Here is a 19695-nt window from a genome sequence, read left to right on the forward strand (position 1 = left end):
AATTAAGACCTAGGATTGGCAGAATTTTAAGTCTGCACATATTTTGAAAAAAACTTTATTAAGTTAACAACGCACCATCTTGAAGTTTAAAAGCTTGAAGAAAAAAAATTAAAGGAATAATTGTTGTTGCTTGAAGAATTGGCTGTTCGATACGAGCTCGAATTATAGGATATTCTCTCGAAACGCAATGGAACACCATTTTTCAATTAAAAAAGTAGGAAGACTAATGAGAGAATAAATATACGTAGGGAGAATACAAATTTATATGTTTGCGGGATAATACATCAACGTCTTTTTTTTTGTTGCAACGGATCGAGTTTTCTCGACGTTCTTGGCTTTCCAGAGAAATGACTTGCAATTTATGTGCAATTACCAAATGTAACGTTATTTTTGCACAATCGGACGACATTGCGCAAATGTCTGACAAAGTAATAAGCGGGATACAAAAATCATGAACCGCGATAACATTCTTGTTAGAACTTTTTAGAAGCCTAGAATTATCTTGGTGTATATGTTATTCTGTGGCACCGATCAGAAAATTTTTTCCCCGACTGATAAAGGATTTATCTTCTTCAGTCGTTGCTTGAAAGCCAAGGATTTATCTTATTTCGCTTCGAGTGAGCGGTAATGAACTTTTAGCTTAACTTCATTTAATTTATTACTTCGCTACCAAATTCCACTGCCTTTTTTGTTATTCCAAAATTTCAAATAATTCTTTTCTTTTTGTATCGTCGCGACGCGTCCACAGCACGACGCATTGAAAATAGCGGGGAACTTTATTCGGAGAGAAATTTTCACAGCGCCGACAATATAAAGTCCATATTTACTCATTATTTTCTTAAAAGCAAGAGAAGCATTTCCATGCAAGGCTCCTCGACAGGGGATTCCCGCCCATCAAAAATTTCCTTCCTTTTATTCGCGTGTACGTATGCGTTTCATCGAAAGTTATTTGTGTTATCCTAATGCAACGTACGCTCAAATACAGCGGTGAAACTTTTAAGAGCGTCTGAAGGAAATTTTTCGCGACGGCCCGTGTGCAAAACCGTATCGTTTCAGGCGTGTAAAACCTGACTTTTGCAATGCGTATGACGGGACTAATGATATGCAGACGAGGAAGGAAAATTTACCCAATTACAATCGATACTAATTAACGTTAATGCGATTAATTAAACGTTCAAGGGTCATTTCGCCGATAGGTTTGACCATTCAAACGGCCGCCCGTCCCCCTCTCGCTGTACATCAGAGAATGAAAATTCGGTTGCATTTCGCGTACTGCGGTTAGCGTCAATGCAATTCGCGCGATTTCGTTCCGCTATTTTCGTTTTCAGCTCCACCACACACGCCGAACCGCTGTTTTCCTTTACTCTGTTTTCGCACTTAGCGCGCTAAGTCGACGATAAACTTAATACGCCTCAGTGGGTCAAGTCTCGGTGAAGTTCCACCGAGATTGCGGGAAAAGGCCAGCACGTATCCCGAAGAATAGCAAAAAAGACATAAAGAGTATGATAACGACTCCGCGAAGGAGAAAGAGAGCCGGCGACGGAGAGACGGGAGGGGAAAGGGGAACAATATGTCGAACGCGCGCGGCGGCGGAATGACGAAGACAAATGAGATTTACTTTTACGTGCCATAAGAAATTCGTATGATAAAAGGCGACGAGGAGATAGATTTTCCGCGGCGAGAAGAACAATAGGAGGCCTGACGCAATAACAAAATAAGCCTGGTTACGCGGAAGTCAATAAATAACTCCTCTTACACCGTGATCTAATCGAGAGAATTGCTTTTTCTTTTTTATTAGAACACACACATTTGGCACATTCTCGATACGTCCCGCTCTCCCGCGCCTCTCTTTTTCGCCCGCCACGTTTTAATTCGTAAAATCGTACTTTATATTAACATTGCCGTGTTTCTGCTCTATTACGTGTAGCGAGAGCAAATACGCTTTCGCGAAATTTTTGTTACGCGCGTGTATGCACTGATTCGCGAATGTGAAATGTATTTCCTGCTGCGGACCGCGATCGAAAGAGCTTGCAAAAATACCGTGTTCTAGGACACGGCGACTCGTGTGCGCGAAAGAGAGAGAGAGAGAGAGAGAGAGAGAGAGAGAGAGAGAGAACAGTTAAATTTTTATTTTTGATACCTAGCGCTGCGGATCCTTTCGAGCCGAGATACGTGTGCGTAATGCGCAAAAAAAAGTACGCAACTTCACGTCGTAAAGGATACTAATTAGAGCCGGATTAAAGGGACGGCGTTTGATAAAAATAAGGGAGAAACGCGCGGGGAATAAAAATGAACGCTCATTTATTTCGCGTTTAGGTAAATTTGTTTAATAGCGATTATTATGCCGCGAATTTAATTAAGCGCAAGAATAACGGACGGTTTTCAGCCTCGCAATATCGCGGGGAGGGGGGGGGGGGAGGGGAATACGTTTTACTTTTTTTCTTTATAATAAGGTTACCTCTGTATGCGCCGTCGCGTATTATTCCTTAATTTGTGTTACGACACCGCGAACGATTTGCACGAATTAAAATCCAGGCGACCGAGTATAATAACAATTATCGTAAATTGAAGCTTAAACATCGAGACGGAGCCGTTGGACCGACCCGATGCCCGCTCCATGCTAATTTCTTATCACGGTCAATTACTTAATCGCGCGCATTCCAATGTGGGTTAACGTCCGATTAGAAAGTACAATCTAACACGACGACCAATTAATATTTCGGGGACGCAACGTTGTGTCGCGATCGAGTTCTGGATTTTCAGAAATTCCAGAAGGCACCTCGCGTTATCTTACGCTTGGACGGAAAACCAAGCTGTACTCTCTGAAAGTCAATCAGTAAATTATTACCGAAAACAAATGAATAGTCGCCAATTCACAATGAAAATCGCGGTGAACTTTTAGCGAGTGCATAGGAATAAATTACATATTTTCGGCATGTCTTAACTTACATGTTTGCTTAAACTTGTTTTATTCACGCCTGTTCTCTCGAGCGAACGGTTGTCTCGCCTGAAAATTCGTACAATTAAATTAATAGAAACTGCGCTCCCCGCGAACTCTCGCATCAGGCGCCGGAAAATATGATACTCGGGACAACGATACCCCAGTGCGTGCGTGCGTGTGTTTTACCTACGGCATAATTCTTTTCTTAATATCCTCCAGGACGTCATCGAGGCGGGGAATGTTTCACCTTCGTATATTTGCGAGGAACATTTTAGGGAACCCCCTCCCGTCTTTCACCCTCGCCGTATTCTCCGTGCGGCATTAAGGCAAAATGCCGACATTACAGCCACACGTCGCTCGATATATCATATCGCGCGGGGCGCGCGTAGTCGCGTGCGGATAGTCCGCGACGACTCCGGCCCTTACTGAATCTCTCCCGTCGGATTTATCGGGCCGCGCGCGGCGGCTCGACGGCCGGCATTATTATTCCATCGGCGGAATTATTGGCGCAATTAACTGCCCGGCTAAACGGTTTTAAATACTCCGCGCCGCGCGCTGTCGCCGGCTTTTGCCGCCCGGCTCGGGGCCCTCTCGGCCGATCGATGGAGCGCGAAATATGCGGCCGCCGGCCACTCTCCGCCGCCGTCCGTCGTTGACCGCCGTCGAGAAATTTTTTATGGCTCTATTCTCGATTTTATCAAGGCTTTCCTCCTTTTTTTTCCTTTTTTTCTTTCTTTTTTTATGAAGCAGCGCTGCACGCGCGCCTTACACGTGAGCCTTTGCGCGCTCCCGGGCTCCAAGATGCACCCGGAAAAAAGTTTCTTTGAAATGAAAGAAAGTTTCTCTGGATTTTGACCTTACTAGACTTTTATTTAACCAATGTAGAAAAATTGTTAAACGACGCCGACTGGCAAATTCTAATTAAAGAAATTTATCGCGGAAAATATTACCTCAGCCAGGGTTTGAACCTGGACTTCCCTACTCTCTAGGCGGGCGTCTCACCAATTCGACCAACTGAGGCACTTTTATTTAATTTCAAAGGAATGACTGCTTTACCTTGACCAGAATTTTATTCGATTAAGACTGGAATTTCTAAGAGAATTCATATCTATTTCTATAGTTAAATCTATTCGTGAGTTATTGTTATAAAATCATTAGACGCACGCAGCATGCATTAACGCGTCCTATCATTTTCTACGAAAATAACCATACGACTGCCCAGGATTTCGCGTACGTACGAAAGGGGGCGGGGGAGGGAGTTGCGAAAACAACTTGTAATAGCTACGTCGAAATTTGAGCACTCATGCTTTTATCGTATGAATATTGATGGGCATTGTCCATCGGTGCGTGAATTTCATGGCCGGCGACGGAGGCGCCGTTGTAAACGCGGACTGGCGCGAGATTATTCTCACAATGATATGATGGTAGTTCATTTTGGAAAAATATCATTAGCGCATGCCGCGGCGCTTTCGGCGCTGCTAATAGATGCGCGATAAACGTCGCTTATTTTTACCTTCGTTCGTGGATAAATTTCATCACGGAGATATTACGGAAATATTAACGACTATTAGTTCAATATTGAAATAATCGAGTTTGATCGATCATCTCCGGTACCTTGCGTATCAAAAATTAAATCTTTTATACGCAGAAATACCGTTTTTTCCCCTTTCGTACAGTTTACCGCTTGCTTTCTCGTGCGATTTATTCTACGGTCTCCTCGCGCTTTTCTTATATGCTTTAGTCGGTTATCGACGTAAATTTACGAGTTCCTTGCCGGTCTACCCTTTATTGTGGATCCGGTTTCCAATATTAATATCACCGTCCAACGCGTTTGATGGTATCGCAATATCGAATTTCGTGGGACGTTTGAGAAAGCAGCGGTTAAATAGTAAAAAAAAATAACAATATGTTGCTAATATTTGGCGTATATAAAATACGAAAATGGTATCAAAAGTGACAATTGCGAACGCATTTGGCCATAAAAGTGTGCACGCGTTAGAAATATACAGTTTTTGAAATGACATAAGCTTAACTGAAACAGCTTATATAAAATATTTTTTATTCAAACAGCAGATCAGATTCTATAGTTAATTGATATACTTCTGGAAATCTCTATATTTTTTCAACCGGTTTACTATATTTCTTATATTTTATTTAACATTTTTTAATTTCTCTTTAAATGTACGTTTATTATTAATGCATGTTTCTCTCGAAATTCGTTGTTAATAATTCGAAGTCTTCGGATAAAAGGATAATTTTTCCAATATCCCCCTTGCACGTCGATCGCATTCGATTTTCAGAAAATAATAAATGTAATAACAAATTACGAATAACAATAAAAGTAAACCACATGGATTATTAATTTTGTTATTTTGCAGCTGGCTTGTATTACTGTGTATATATATGTTGTATTGCTAGCTTATATAGCAATTCTCTTGTGGTTTGTTTTTGTGAAAAACTGGATAATACAAATCCGCATGCGATGCTTTCATGCCCCGCTCCTCCTTTTATTTATTTTACTTAGTTTGTTTTATTTAGCGGTGCCGGGGCTATTTTGTTTCAATTTCATAAAATATATTCATTGTTGTTGCTCCGCGGTCTTCTGTCTCTAATTCGATTCCCCATCGCGAATTTATGATCTCGCAAAATAGCGGCGCTCTAATATGCATTACGCATGCTGGAGTTGAAACTTCTTTAGTCTTGTACCTTGGCGTACTCTTACAAATAGCATGGAAAGGATGGCATTATTGAGGCGATTACTAGAGATAAACTAATTTCTTAAGTAAAACATAAGGTGGAAGATAAAACGTCAAGTCCACTGACTGAAACTTTTAATTAAACACTTATTTTTTATTACTCAATTAATATTAATTACTTAAAGCCTACAGGTCGTACTTTTAATTTATTAAGCGACAAGCTGTTTAATTATTCCGATACGCTTCCTCTTCTAAATAAACTCATGCTTGTGGGCTGTTAATCTATTGTATATTATTATTATTATTAGAATTATTATTATATAGAAATTTGTTACTCATTAAACAAATCGAAATATCCAAATCAAATTGACGAAAATGTCAATAAAACATTATGGTCTATTTGACTTCTGCAGCTTGACCTGCTTCGAAATTTATTATGAAATTTCTCATCATTAATTGATGAAATTACTAGATGTTGAGATTGATTGAGTGACGGCGTATTTAAACGACTCACTTGGGAAAAGCCACGGCGAGTCTGTCATTGACTATCGCAGGAGTGACAGTAACGAGATAGCGTCATCGTCTCCGGCAGTCGATCAATCGATCGAGAAGTTGATTAGGTGAGATATTCGGCCAGTCAAGAATACATAATCGTCTCTTCTATTAATAATCGCGATAGAGAGAGAGAGGAAAGCATGGTCGCACACAGCATTTCAGATCTGCCTCACTGGTATTATGTACTTTACTGTGTATGCATAAGTAGCTAATGCACGACGACGTAGATGCCGATAAAATGTATACATAAAATACATGGGAGACCCGGTACTCGTATAATATACAGGACGGCCGTAAAATGCGCAGGGTGGCTATTAAACTCCGTGGTTCTTTTTTTCAAGTTCGATTCTTCCTGTTGCAACTTGCCGACGAGCCCTTTCCGCTTGCTCGTAGTGGACTGACGTTTCGACGTTTCCGCCCGTACAAGAACGGCCGGCCGCGAAGAACACGCGTCCGCGGAATTTAGCGAGGACCACGGCTTGGCGATTATCTCTTTAGCTGGCAAAATTGCAAAGTGTAAAGTAGAAATTCCTGGCGTACAAATTATGACAGTTAATAACCGGAGCGCACGTACATAACACGTAAGTAGATAATCGAATTAATTGCGGCGCGCGCGTTCAAATAAATATATCCCCGTTCTCGCGCGATGCCGCGTTGTAAAATTCAATGTAATGCGAAATATAATATATACATACATACATATATGTATAGATATGTATATATATGCGTGTATATACGTCGCGCGCGCGCGCACATATGAGATATAGCCAATACGCAATTTCCGCTCGCGGCTCGTAACGTGTCATCGCGTAAATAAATAAAAATGATGTCGTCGTATGTTGTTGGCGGAACGAAATCCGGTCGAATTTACAAACCAGTGGAACGGGAGTGAATATTTAATTACGCCATTTGTTTATCCCATTCCGCCGAATCGCTAATTCGCGTAGCCGAGTGTCCGATATCCTCGAACAATAAGCGGCCGTGTATTAAGCTCTATTTACATTTCTCATTATAACGGTCAAATTATCGCTGCTCTGACGCTTATGACTTGGTGACGTTTCGTTGTACTTTTATTTAACGTTATTTATCACGATAATGGAAATGGAATAAAATCCGCGCTAGATCAACGCAAGCGACGCGAATGACTCAGGAAGGTATAAGCTTTATTTGAAAATAAATTCCGGTTAATTCTCCAGAATATAATTAGATTTGCAGTACACACTGCAGTTTAATTCGTCAAATCGTTCCCTTTAATCGCTTTTTAAAATTAATTAATCAGAGCCGATTAATATCTCGCCGATGAAGCCAGTATTTCGCTGTAATCTGTCATCTAACAGATAAGACACACGAGCTTTTTTTGCAGGCGCACCTTACTTGTACATATATACGTCAGCGCTTTATCGCGCAAATTTTAAACCGGCATAGCGTTTCAAGATTAACATACGTAATTAATAAATGTTATTAATTCGTAAGCGATTTTTATTCCTGGGTGACGTGCACGGCATGAATCGTTAACGTGTTAGACGTCTTGATTAATTTAAGAAATATTAATCGTTCGTGTCGGGCTAATGAGCGCGTGGGTCAGGCGGAGAAAACTGCTCGCGTGACTCGATTGTCTTATTTATGACGAGGAACGCTTTGCGAGTCACGTGTGTGCATCGATAACGAGATCGGGCATTGTCTCGTGATCGATATCGCGCTGCACGCGAGAAATATGCAACGCGCTCCTCTCGGCGCTCAGAACAAGGACGCTCGCGGTATTAACAAAAGCCCGTTTCCAAGAATTCGTTATTAGAGATGCGACATCTTGATGTTATTTTTGGCATCTTTTGCGTTTTGTTTTTCCGGATTTTGCATTACTTTGATAATATTTTTGATAATGCCGTGGCCTGCCATCAGAGATGGGCTTCAATAAGACGACTTAGGCTCGGTTTCACCAACGTCGCTTAACTTTAAACTTGGTTTAATTCGTTCTTTGTCTCTTTCCAACTGTTACTTTAGAAAGGGGCAAAGAACTTTAGCTAGCTGAACAACGTCAGCGAAACCGGGCCTTGATGTTTCGACAGAACAATTTACGACATTTATTAAGACTAAACATATGTTACAAAATGTAACATAAGACATAATATATTAAAATAGCATGGAACAAATTACTGAAATTTTACAAACTAGTAAACAAAAACTAGTCTTAGGCATAAATCTCTCAGAAACGTTCCTGGGGCCATTTTGCGATATTTTACGCATAAAGATAACATCAAGATGTCACACCTGTATTAATTATTTATCTGCTTAACATTGTCGCCAGTTTGCGGCCTCTGTTTTGTCGTATTACCTTTCAAGAGCAGCTTCGCCGATCAATTCAGAATCGGCTTCTCGTCAGCGAAATGCTCTTCTCCCTGGCAAAAACTTTCACGAGGATTTGCACATTTCGTCTTTCCACTCTGACAAAAGAATCGCGCGATACCTTGGGCTCGATACGAGAAAATTCCTTGCTCGACGCCGACGCCAGCGGCTCTTGCGCAATAATCACGCGCCGCTACGCTACGCTAATCAAGAACGAATGCCACGAGCGCTAATAACATTTTTATCGTCGCTACACCGTACTTACTATTTGTCCGTTTACCTTGACTGTCGGAGAGAATTCAAGTCACCTTCGCAGGCTGTAGCCGTAGCTGGATCGATCTTCTCTCATTGCTTAATAATAAAATACCCGAGTAAAAAATTGTTAGGGCTAATTCAGGCAGTTGCAGGCCCCGATAAGGATGATAACAGGATTCCTTATTACCTCAGCCATTTTCTACATTGATTAATCAATTGCTCTGGCGTTAAATAATTCTTTAAATTAAAAAATTAATTTAAAAAAATTAAATTTCCTTAAATTTCTGCTCGGCAAGCCTTAATTAAGAATCAGGATTAATATTTTGAAAGGGCCTGATTCTGTTTTCTTATGAGGTCCCGACAATATTTCTTTGTAAGGCCCCGATAATATTTCCTTACAAAGTTCTTACAAACTACTTGTTACAAACTTTTCAGGTGCCTGATCACTTTTACGTATTAGGACCCGATTAATATTAAGGAAAATAGATTTCTTTTCACAGCCTTATTAATGTTTTACTCGGGTACGGACGCGGTCTACCTGGTAACGGTACCGCGAATCGTGCATCGCGTATCGGATCCGTTGCGAAATTTCCATTTGTTGCGGATAGCGCAGTTTTGTTTACGATACGCTGTAGGCGATTTTGCAGAATTTTCAACAAAAACAACTTTGCGTCGTTAACACGTTGTATTCGTGCGATGTGCCGCGCGCGTGCTTTTTGTCGCTATTTCTATGACGTCGATAAAGCGCCGTTCGATCTAGTATGAAGAAGTTAAAAAGCTCGCGTAAGCCCGCATGCCCGACCCGGCGCGTTCATGAATAATTCACAATTTATTGAGTTTTAATATCAATATCGACGCGATCGCGGATTAATCGACTGGTGCGACCGGCCAATATTTATGCACCTTTCTTGGTGACGCTTGCACGCCGCTGTAATGCCGGCAATCGGCCCTTTCTCGCCGATTCGAAATTATTTATTTCTCGGTGGCGTTTTGACGCGCACGTCCGGCCAGTTTTTGCGAAGTAGTATAAATGGCTTCATTGAAATTTTATCATTTCATTCCATTTTAAAAAGGGCCACATATGACAGCAACGATATTGTGTCAGTGAAACGTAATACGTAACGAAAATGGAAAAATCCTGTCAGCGTTCAACTTTGGGATTGCAACTTGCAGTGTTTTTGCAATAAGACACGTTTGATTGTGCTAAAGAGCCTTGCTCTGGGAGTTTATTGGCGATAACGAGTTGAATAACTCGTTCAAGATATGATCGCAGAGATTCGCGATAACGTGATTCCTCCTTTCTTCATATCGAGGAGTGTTGCGTCCCTGAGTAATGCATTGGCGCGATGTCCGTTCGAGATATAACGATAACAAGCTTCATTTCGATTCAGCGACGCGATTGTGAGACTCAACAGAATGATCGAACACTTCTGCCCGAAAATGTTTTAAAATTATACGCTCGTTACGTATTATTTCCAAACGAAAAATTTGCGCGTCTACACTGCGCGAAAGATTGTTCTCTAATTATAATTTAATTTCTAAACGCGCTGTATTTTCATTATAATATCGAATATTCAAAATATTATTTAACCGCCAATATTCTATGATCTATGCACAATTTCATATATTTTATTGTGTACTTTATCATACAGTCAGATATCAAGTACTTTTGCAAAAGTCGGTCAGGGATTTCAAAATTACCTTTCGATTAATAATGTAAAATTAATTTTCATAATCAATGCGAAATTTATTGTACAGCACAATCAATCTCCCTCTAATAAATTCTATATGCGTATACCGTGGGACTTTTTATAATCGCATCACACGACGTTATTTAAAAACCGATTGACAGATAATTTATAATTGAACACTGAGAAACACGTCGATTAATATTTCGGCAATCATATGGCGAATATTCGCGGCGAGGCTCGCGCGTGTCCAGAAATCGCTGGATGCGCGACAATTGTCGCGGCTTACGAAAGTCAACGGCGCGCGTTTTATCGTGTGCGTGCAAAACGTGTTTTGTGCCAATGACTTACGGCCTATTTGCAACCGCATTCAATGCCCCCGTTTTTCCTGGCTTCGAATAACTACACGTTTGCCGATGGTCGATCGCGCGACACCGAGTGATGGGTCCCCTTTCCCCTTTGCCGCTGATCGATTTTGATTTCACGGCTAGTTTCCCGAAAATTAAATCATTGCGCGATCGACGGAAATAACGGATCGCTTTGTCGTAAATTCATGCGGTGCAAAATTCCCGCCGCGCATTCTCCCCCCCCCCGCCCCAAACGGAGATGATTTAACGATCATTCAGGCGCGTTCCGTTCACGTACGCGCGAAGGATACTTTTAAGGTGGCTTCTGCACAAACCGACCAAAAGTAGAAAAAATTGAAATTGAAGTATGTCGCAGTTGTAAATTTTGTCTATCAGTACGCGAAATTTCAGACCCGGTCGCCGACGAAATGAAATAAAGAAAACGTGTTAAAGCTGTATTTTTTAACATTCCAGTAAACACCAAGTAACAGTTACATAACATCAATATTATAATTTCCTGCTCAACAAGATAAATGTAATATAACACCGACGTTATATTACATTTACATTGTTAAGTACTTTATATTTCATTTCTCTTCGTTTTTTTTATATAAATTTTTATATGTTTAATTTCTCTTCGGTTTTTTTTAAATATAAAGTCGACCGTCCCTGGTTTTGTCTTTACGTGTACTTTAATTGTGTGGGAGAGTTTTGCCGTTTTATAAAGCCAATTTCAAATTTAGTTCGAGCTACGAATTGAAAATTTCAAATGCCACTATCTTTTTTATTAGACTTCTGAACTGAGTGTTTTAAGTATGATAATGTTCTGCTATGCGGTCCGCAATTTATCCTGGCATTATTTTGTGCATAAGAGCTAATAAAACACGAATCGCAAAAACTATATTTGACTGTGTCGGTAAAAAAAGATGGCTAGAGGATACTCGACAATACCTAGATGTATTATAAGCGACATCGCGAGTAGCGAATCATAAATGAAAGGTACGTTGAAGTTTGCCGCACCTGTATTGGATCTGAGAGGAAAAGGCGCGTATGGCCGCGTGTGTACGTATGCGTTTCAGTATCAGGGGTACTCCGAGGGATAGTTGTAGATTAGGCGTGGGCAGTTCTTTAGATCAAACGTAACAATTCATTGCTTCGCCCGGCTTATTTCCGCCATTATCTCCGACGCGCCGTTCATTATCCGCAGCGTTATTTCAGTCGGTTTCGCGAGCAATCACGATTATTAACGATGCATCCCGCCGGTTTTTACCGTCCTTGATTTGCCGATAAAAGTTTGCGCTGCCGCGCTCACTCACCTGTCAAATTTCGCTCAGCCGCGACAGTTAAAATCTACCATCGAGAGATGCAGAGACATCCAATCTCTGCGCGTTACAACCGACTTCACGAGACCGTCTGTAACGAGAAGCTTTTTATTAAAGGCCGCTGGAATATGCATGCTCGTAATCAGAAATCGAGAGGGAGTCCGCGTCAAAAATTTTCGTTCGTTGACAGAAAAAAAAATTTCTTCTCTGAGTGACTTTGAACGACAGCGACAGTCTTGTCTCTTTTGGCGATTAATTTTCGAAGTGACGCGCGTTCGAATGGCTTTTAAGAGAAAGAGGAAAAAATGTTTTTCTACTTGAAACACGTTTGTAAATCATTCAGGTGTTCCTTCTAGAAAAATTAATCTAAAATCTCTCATTCGACAATTGGACTTAAAACATTTGCCACCACCATCGTATTGAACTTATATTCAAGCCTGATTTAAACGTTACTCGAGATAAAATCATGAATCATACCACCGTGTCGTTATCGATCCGATCGATCCAATTGAATGTGTAAGAATACAAATGATCTCAAGGGTTTCTCGATCCTATTACACCTAAAACCACGTGGTTATCATCCCGGTGAGTAAACACTTTCGACCACAGACTCGGCGCCGTGCAGGAAATCCAGCTTGTTGATAAATGCGATCACCGAGCGACGATCTCGACTTTAATCTCCAATTGAAGCTTTGCCGATTGAATTTTCCCGTGGTTCCCGATACTCCAAGTCCTTGATCTTGAGTTCACCAAGTTTTCGAGTTTCGTTGCGGATGATTGTAGTATAAGGAGTTTGAAGCTGAGGGCAATACGGTTGTTTAGATCAAAATTAAAAGTAATAAAGGTTCGCGGTGCTCGCAATTATTCGATTCTACGATCGCACCCAAACATTTACGTCCGAGAATTGTGTTTATCTACTAACTAAGATTGCATGATAGTCTCTTTTAGATGTAGACGATCATCCGCCGTTCAATTCTAAATTGTTCGGTGAAGTTGAACATTATCGCGTAATATTTCACTATCGGCAGCCTTGTCAATGTCGTTATCTATAATGTAGTAACGATAGAGAGCAACGATAAAGCCGTCCGAGTCACGTGACAACTGCTGCAGCTCGCACAAATCGACACAGCTGAAGGCACTCGCAGTCCGTTACTGTCAACCGTCGCGACTTTTTTTCCCCCCCGCTTTCGCGTGAAAAATCAAGCTCACCAGAAGCAACCGATTACGTTGATAACAATCGGCGCGACGATTCTTCTCTCTGAAAAGGAAACTGTCGTTGCTCGCGGAAACGCGAACGAGGCTGCGACGATGACCACGTAAACCGACCGGTTCGGCCGAGCGTACGACGCGACTCACAAAAGTCAGCGCGAGATCGCTCGTATATATAAATCCTGTAAGAGGGTTTCCCCCTCCCCCTTCATGCTCTAAAATCATTTCCCTCCATGCATGGTATGCCCCTCCACCTCCATCCTGTTTCTGCTCGTTCGCCTGTGTCTGTGCGAGCGGATCGCTTAATTTTGCACATCTTTTGCGGTCCCGCCGATGTTGCAAATGTTTCTGCGTTAATTCCCTTTGACGAGACGACACTCGCCACGTTCCTCGACGAGTGTCGGTTCTCGTCGGGATGTGCGACTAAAAATTGCCAACGGCCCCGATCTTCTCGTCCGAGATACGTGGATTCGCGTGGAATTTAATGAAATTTAATACAAATTACTCTGCGCAAGTCTGATTCTGCCTGCGCGTTGTTTTCGCATAGGAATCTACATACGTTTGCTGTACTTTTGTTCACAACCGGAAAAGTGTAAAATACGAGGGAAAACTTTGCTTTTAATTTGTTTAATTCGAATACACGATGAATATTGAGGCAAATAAATTAACGAATATTTTTGAAGCGTAGCTTTAATGGATCTCCGATAGAAGGTGATAAGCTAATAAATCAGTCGAGAGTTAAATCAGTTTCCTTTCTATCCGCTTGATCGTTGATGACTTGGGGAAACTATTGCATTCGATGAGACTTGCTGAATTTCGTTATCTGCATGATTGCTCATCTACTTTTATTAACGCTAGATAAGATTGATAATAGACGGATTAGATTCGAGTATTTTGTTTCTTTACATGAAATTCTTATCACGCATTATTATCTGATAAAAAGGCTCGATGTATTGGTTTCTCATTTTCGTTTTTTTCAAGGCTGCATTCTACAATATTTTCTCGTTGGTATTATCGTTAAATTACAAGCTACACGCTCTTGCTTCGTATAATTAATGCCAGAAACGACAATTCGATATCATGTTACTAAGAAACTGCTCGCTAAAATTGAATTATCACTGAAAAGTATTCGCTGTTTTCAATGATAATCTACCGATTGACTTTTAGGGAGTGTACTGCAACACCGAATTGCTTGTATTTTCTGCGTATTCATTGTAACGTCTAGGCTGAATGAAAAAAAAAGTGGCATATCATTCATTCGTAGCAATTGCAGTTCGTTAATTCGAGAGATAAAAGATCTTGAGTTATTAATACGCGTTGAACTATTCGCGTGCATGCACGCCCATATATGTAATGACAACATGACAAAGCAACAAGTCAAGAGATTAATCAGTGTTTATTGAATTCAATTGAGACCATTGCACGTTCAAGTTGCGGCCAATGAAAGTCATTGAAAATTGATCGTTACACTTGTCGATGCACCAATGATGAGAAAATGAGAGTGCTCATGACTAATTATTAAAATAATTCCGAGTTTTTATCTAATGGATATAAATGTCAATAAAATTGCTAACAAAGTCCCCGGGAGCAGCGGCAAAATAAAATTATATTTATAATTTTATTTTGCCGCTGTAATAGGGGGAAATGGGATCGGGGGGAGGGCAGGGGAAAGGGAAAATTAAAGAAATCGCGTATCGACAGTTCAGTGTATGGTCGACAACCCGTATCGACGCACTGTTCTGAAAAGTCGAAATGGACGCGTAAACAACATCTTAACTAATATATGTTATTGCGAACAGTATTATCACAGCCCCAGTGGTCGAGCTGGTAAGACGGATTGAGGGAGGTCCCAGGTTCGAATCCTGGTTGGGGTAATATTTTTCGCAATAAAAATTTTAATCGCCAGATACGGTCAATAAAAATCATTGATGTTGAAAATTATATTTAAAGATGTCAAAGTTGATCATATTCACATTCCCTAGATCCTTTCTTTTTTTTAAAGAGAAAGAGAGAACATGTAGTTCTCATCTTTCAGATTACGCGTCACTTACACATGTGGGATAATTAACATTCGGTTTAATCGTGAGATAAAAGAAGGTCGATGTAACTGCTTAAAACAGATTTTTACATCACAATTAAGAAAAAAATTGTATCACGAGTCGCGACATATTTGTAAAATGAATGCACAATTGCTGTATCAAAACGTTACGTGCAGCATTGTCAAATACCGCAGTGTTTGCGACGAAAATAATGTCATTGCAGTGTACGAACACGTCCACCAGCACGAGCGATGGTGGGGTCTAAACGACCGATCACCTTGACACTGACTCCGGGCTAAAGGAGCTAAATCTGTCCGAACGAAGGGGGACCAGATGCGTTTATCGTGCAATAAGTCACACGTGAGCGATACGCCGAACAATGACGGCGGGATATTCGCGGTGCACGTGGTGCCGTGATGTCACGGAATGACGAGGCGAATGCGCGGAATGACGTACCTCACGGCACATTGCGCGAGTTCTTCCCCCGCGCGCTTAGATCCTCCAGATCGCCCGGATTACACGCGATTGACACGAATTCCAAGAGTGCGATGAATGGCCGGCGACGCGGCGCGGCGCGGCGCGGCCTCGCTCTCCACGATTTCGAGGAGACGACATCCGTAGAATAAGAATCACTTGTGAAAGTAATCCGATTGCATTCACGGCTAATAATACGATTACATTTCGCACGTAGACCGTGTGAACCGCGTTGTCAGCTACGTTAGTATAGCTGTTCTACTGTAAATACAAATGAGCTAAACTGGCATTAATTTCACTATTCTCTACCAAGATAATATCTTTCATATGCAAATACTACTATTGACGTAAAATCGAATCAAATGATTCGAACGTGGATTCGAATAACAAAACGAAAGTCTAAAATTTTGTGGGTTTATACTTAAAAGGAAGACTCTTTTGAGTGTTCTATGATTTTACTAAATACCTATTTTGAAAAATATAAAATATAATATATATTTAATAAAATGTTGTATAATAATCATATTTGTACTTTTACAGATTAACGTATACGGTTAACGATGCCCAACTCTGCTGTTGCGAATCGTATCGGTGAGTTATAAATTACCTTTTATTTTAAATCGACGTTGCGCATACAGTACCTTCTTTGCATGCGTACAAGTTCTTAAAAATATACAGCGCGCGAGAACAAACTGCGCGTTTTGTCATTTGTAGTACATAAAAAAATGTATGGATTCGGGATTGTAACGTGTGTGTCATAAATGATGCATGAAATGATAGTGTCACGCGTCAGCCAAGTAGATATAATTTTCCGAACAGTGGAAAATATTCGATCAGGCGGGGGATTTGTCAGCGTTTGTTATAAATAATGTGCTCCGGTGGAGCCCGTTCTATGTCGAGTTAACGTATAGCTTCATTAACGGATTATACCGTACCATAATTAGCTATTGCAAATTTGATTCGATAACGTAATTTCTCTCCCCCTCCCCCTTTTCGTTCTGTCTCTCCGCCCTCGAGAAGTGATCGTTTTACCATTACAGCGTCGGGAAAGCGAATCACGTCAAAAAATGGAATTGTGGCCAATCTATTTTTGTTTCGTGATCATATTAGCCGTACATTTAAACAGATAGATTGCTACCAGCTCGTGAAAAAAAACCATATTGCACATTTATTTATGCAATTAGCGCATCCCATTTTTTTCGCCGATCGCGCCGTTGAACCGTCTAGACTCCACATCAGCGTTTGATGGCAGAAAGGTTGAAGCGCTTGTACGAACTTGTCTCATATAATCGTTTCGATTTCGTTAAAAGGTTTGAGCACATTTGCGAATTCGTACGACTTCTTGCACGGGCGAATGATTTTCGCTTTCAAAGCGAGAATAAATTCGCCGACTTAATTGGTATATCGACTTTCAGACAATTTAGACCCTTGAATCTTGCATTATCGTTGAGGGAATCTGACGCACCGAGAATAAACGGTCACTGAAAGGCGCGTACACAAAGGGTTTCTCATGTACGGCGAGATAATAAAAGGGGATGCGATAAAAGTCGTGCGTTTTAACTGCGCGAGCAGATAAGTTTATCTCTGTTGTCTGTTGAGCACTTGGCTTAATTTTCTACACGATGCAAACGCGAATACCGGTTTGTTCCGCGGGATGTTTAGCGAATTGGCCTTCTTCCTCTTTACCTTGTCGGTCGACTTCTATTTTTATGCATCGTCTACGTCATTCGTCTTTGTGCTTTGTGACTGCGCAACTTGCGTTACGCGGTCATGGAACTACTGAGTTGTTATGCAATGTAAAAGGGTCTCATGTTGAGGACAAACACATTATACTGACATAATTTACGAGCGTAACACGTAATTGACACGGGCAAAGGGGATAAAAGAGAAGTGCATGAAAAGTAAACGTATGTTCGTTGCCGTGAAAGTAACATAAGTCGCATTTCCTTTGACTCGGGATAGAATCCGATTTTTTTCTTGGTTATAGAAAAGACACTTTTTAACGTACGCAATTTTCTAACGCGAGTCATGCGGGAGAATGCGAGTTACCGATGTTAAGAGATTAAAATGTGTAGAATTCCGAGGTTGAAAACCAGAAATAATGAGCTCGTTTATGTGATTCATGTTTAATCTACTGTTTCATCATCAGCTACATCACTTAGGACGCCAGCTGCCCGATAAAAATTCCAATTCCTTGAAAGTCGATACCATATTTTCTAGATTGAGATAAATTATGACATCATAGATGACTACGGGGTTGTAATGTTGCAGCTGCTCCGCCGATACGAAAGAAAAATCGTGCTTCCTGGTAGTTTCCTAAGTGATTAAATGGCAGCATGTTTTCGCCTAAATTGCGCGAGGACGGGCGCGAAGAAAACCTAGAACAATGATTAATACTCGCCGTCATTGTTCCGATATCAGTAATTGCCCGCATTAATTTATCTGAATTTACAATTTATTTTACTGACTATTTTCCCTTCTAGAAAAGTATTAGCGAGCGTATTTAATTTTTTATCGTTCTCCTATGTTACAGTTTTAGCACAAATTCGCAAATGTTTCCTTTTACTTGAGACAGAGAATCACTTGAACCCATTATATGCGCTAAAATTTCTCGTTTCTTCCTTTCGGTGAAAAGTTTAAATCTCGACTGCACGAATGCCGAAATTCGTCACGATAACACGATTCGCCGTAAATTGCATTATTATATGGCACGCCGTTACACGCCTCTTCGATGCACAGGCGTAAAGAGAGAAGGAGAGCTCGGTTACTTGTAGTCCGTAAATGGCCAGATTGCAGTGTCCAGAAACAAAAAGAAGAAGGCGACGGTAGGGGAGAAAAAAAGCAGAGGGCTCAACGTTGCACCGTTCGTTACCGGAAACTTGAAATCGAGTCTTGAAACGGGTTCGGCTCGTCTACCGACATGGAATGCTTCCCGTTTACGTGTATAATTTGCTCCTCTCCTCGCCTCTTGAGAAAATACGTCCTCCGCGCAAAGATTATAATTATTAAATGGCGCCTGCTTTCGCTTAGCAGGGCGCGTCCCTCGACACCGCGGCTTCATAAAAATAAAATGAATGGAAATTGACTTTAAAATAGAAATTCGCTTCTAATTGTTTTCGCACGCTTTTACGAAAAAGAAGTTTCTATGAGAGACTGTTGTAATACAACTATTATTACCGTGACGAGGCGTCACTAAAACATTTGCATACTCAAAGGTTAAGAAATTATTAAAAGCGCAATCTGTGTTTTTAATAATTATTAAATTATAATTAAATATAATTAAATATATAATATATAATTAAAAACACAATCAGTGTTTTTAATAAAGAAACATTTTTGCCAGTTGCGTCGAATAATTTCTTAACCTTTGTTGGTTTTATTCACTGGCCAAGACTTTCAACTTCATATGATTTACAAAATCTTCAAACGTGGGTTTTCTCTATGTCAAATAGAAACGGGAGAAAATACCTACGTCAATATTCGCTCGTGTACTTAGGCGTCTTTTAATTTCGCTCTAAAAGAGCCGATTCCTGAAATATTGTTTAGCGAAATCTCGTGTAGTCCTCGCGGATAGACCGGTACCTACAGGATGTTGATGCATCGCGAAGAAATCTCGAGAGCCCTTAATTAATCTCTTAAATTAACATCGAGCGCTTCAGAGAGTCGGAAGTAATAACGAGTCGATTACGGTGAGTTTTCGAACGTCGGTACGGCAATTTTCAATAATTGCTTCGATCGAATAAACTTTTTCCTCCTCCTCCTCCTCCCCTTACCCGCGCGACGCCCGGCCACTCCGGTTCACTTCCATAATCGCTCTCGAAGATCC

At 40.8% G+C, this 19695-nt stretch overlaps 2 protein-coding genes across 4 annotated transcripts in view; both read right to left on the minus strand.

The window, feature by feature from the left end:
- The window catches only part of LOC105567404 (cystinosin homolog), a 24246-nt gene extending 10740 nt beyond the window's left edge, over positions 1–13506 (minus strand). The window contains exons 1-3 of one of the 3 annotated variants that reach the window (XM_012022263.1): positions 13357–13506; positions 12625–12946; positions 12142–12238 (exon numbers count right to left, since the gene is read on the minus strand). The gene's annotated coding sequence lies outside the window, so the exon portion shown is untranslated. Of the gene's footprint in view, positions 1–12141; positions 12239–12624; positions 12947–13069; positions 13274–13356 lie in introns of those variants that run through there. The other 2 variants (XM_012022264.1, XM_012022265.1) reach the window with 2 other exon arrangements.
- LOC105567403 overlaps positions 2459–19695 on the minus strand; it is a 35378-nt gene continuing 18141 nt past the window's right edge. The window contains exons 2-3 of the mRNA XM_012022261.1: positions 2950–3007; positions 2459–2822 (exon numbers count right to left, since the gene is read on the minus strand). Of these exons, the coding sequence (XP_011877651.1) occupies positions 2760–2822; positions 2950–3007 (121 nt within the window). The 3' untranslated portion in view covers positions 2459–2759. The remainder of the gene's footprint in view (positions 2823–2949; positions 3008–19695) is intronic.

The sequence above is a fragment of the Vollenhovia emeryi genome, unplaced genomic scaffold (genome assembly GCF_000949405.1).
Source record: "Vollenhovia emeryi isolate VEMERY1.0 unplaced genomic scaffold, V.emery_V1.0 DF939138.1, whole genome shotgun sequence".
Classification (NCBI taxonomy): Eukaryota; Metazoa; Arthropoda; class Insecta; order Hymenoptera; family Formicidae; genus Vollenhovia; species Vollenhovia emeryi.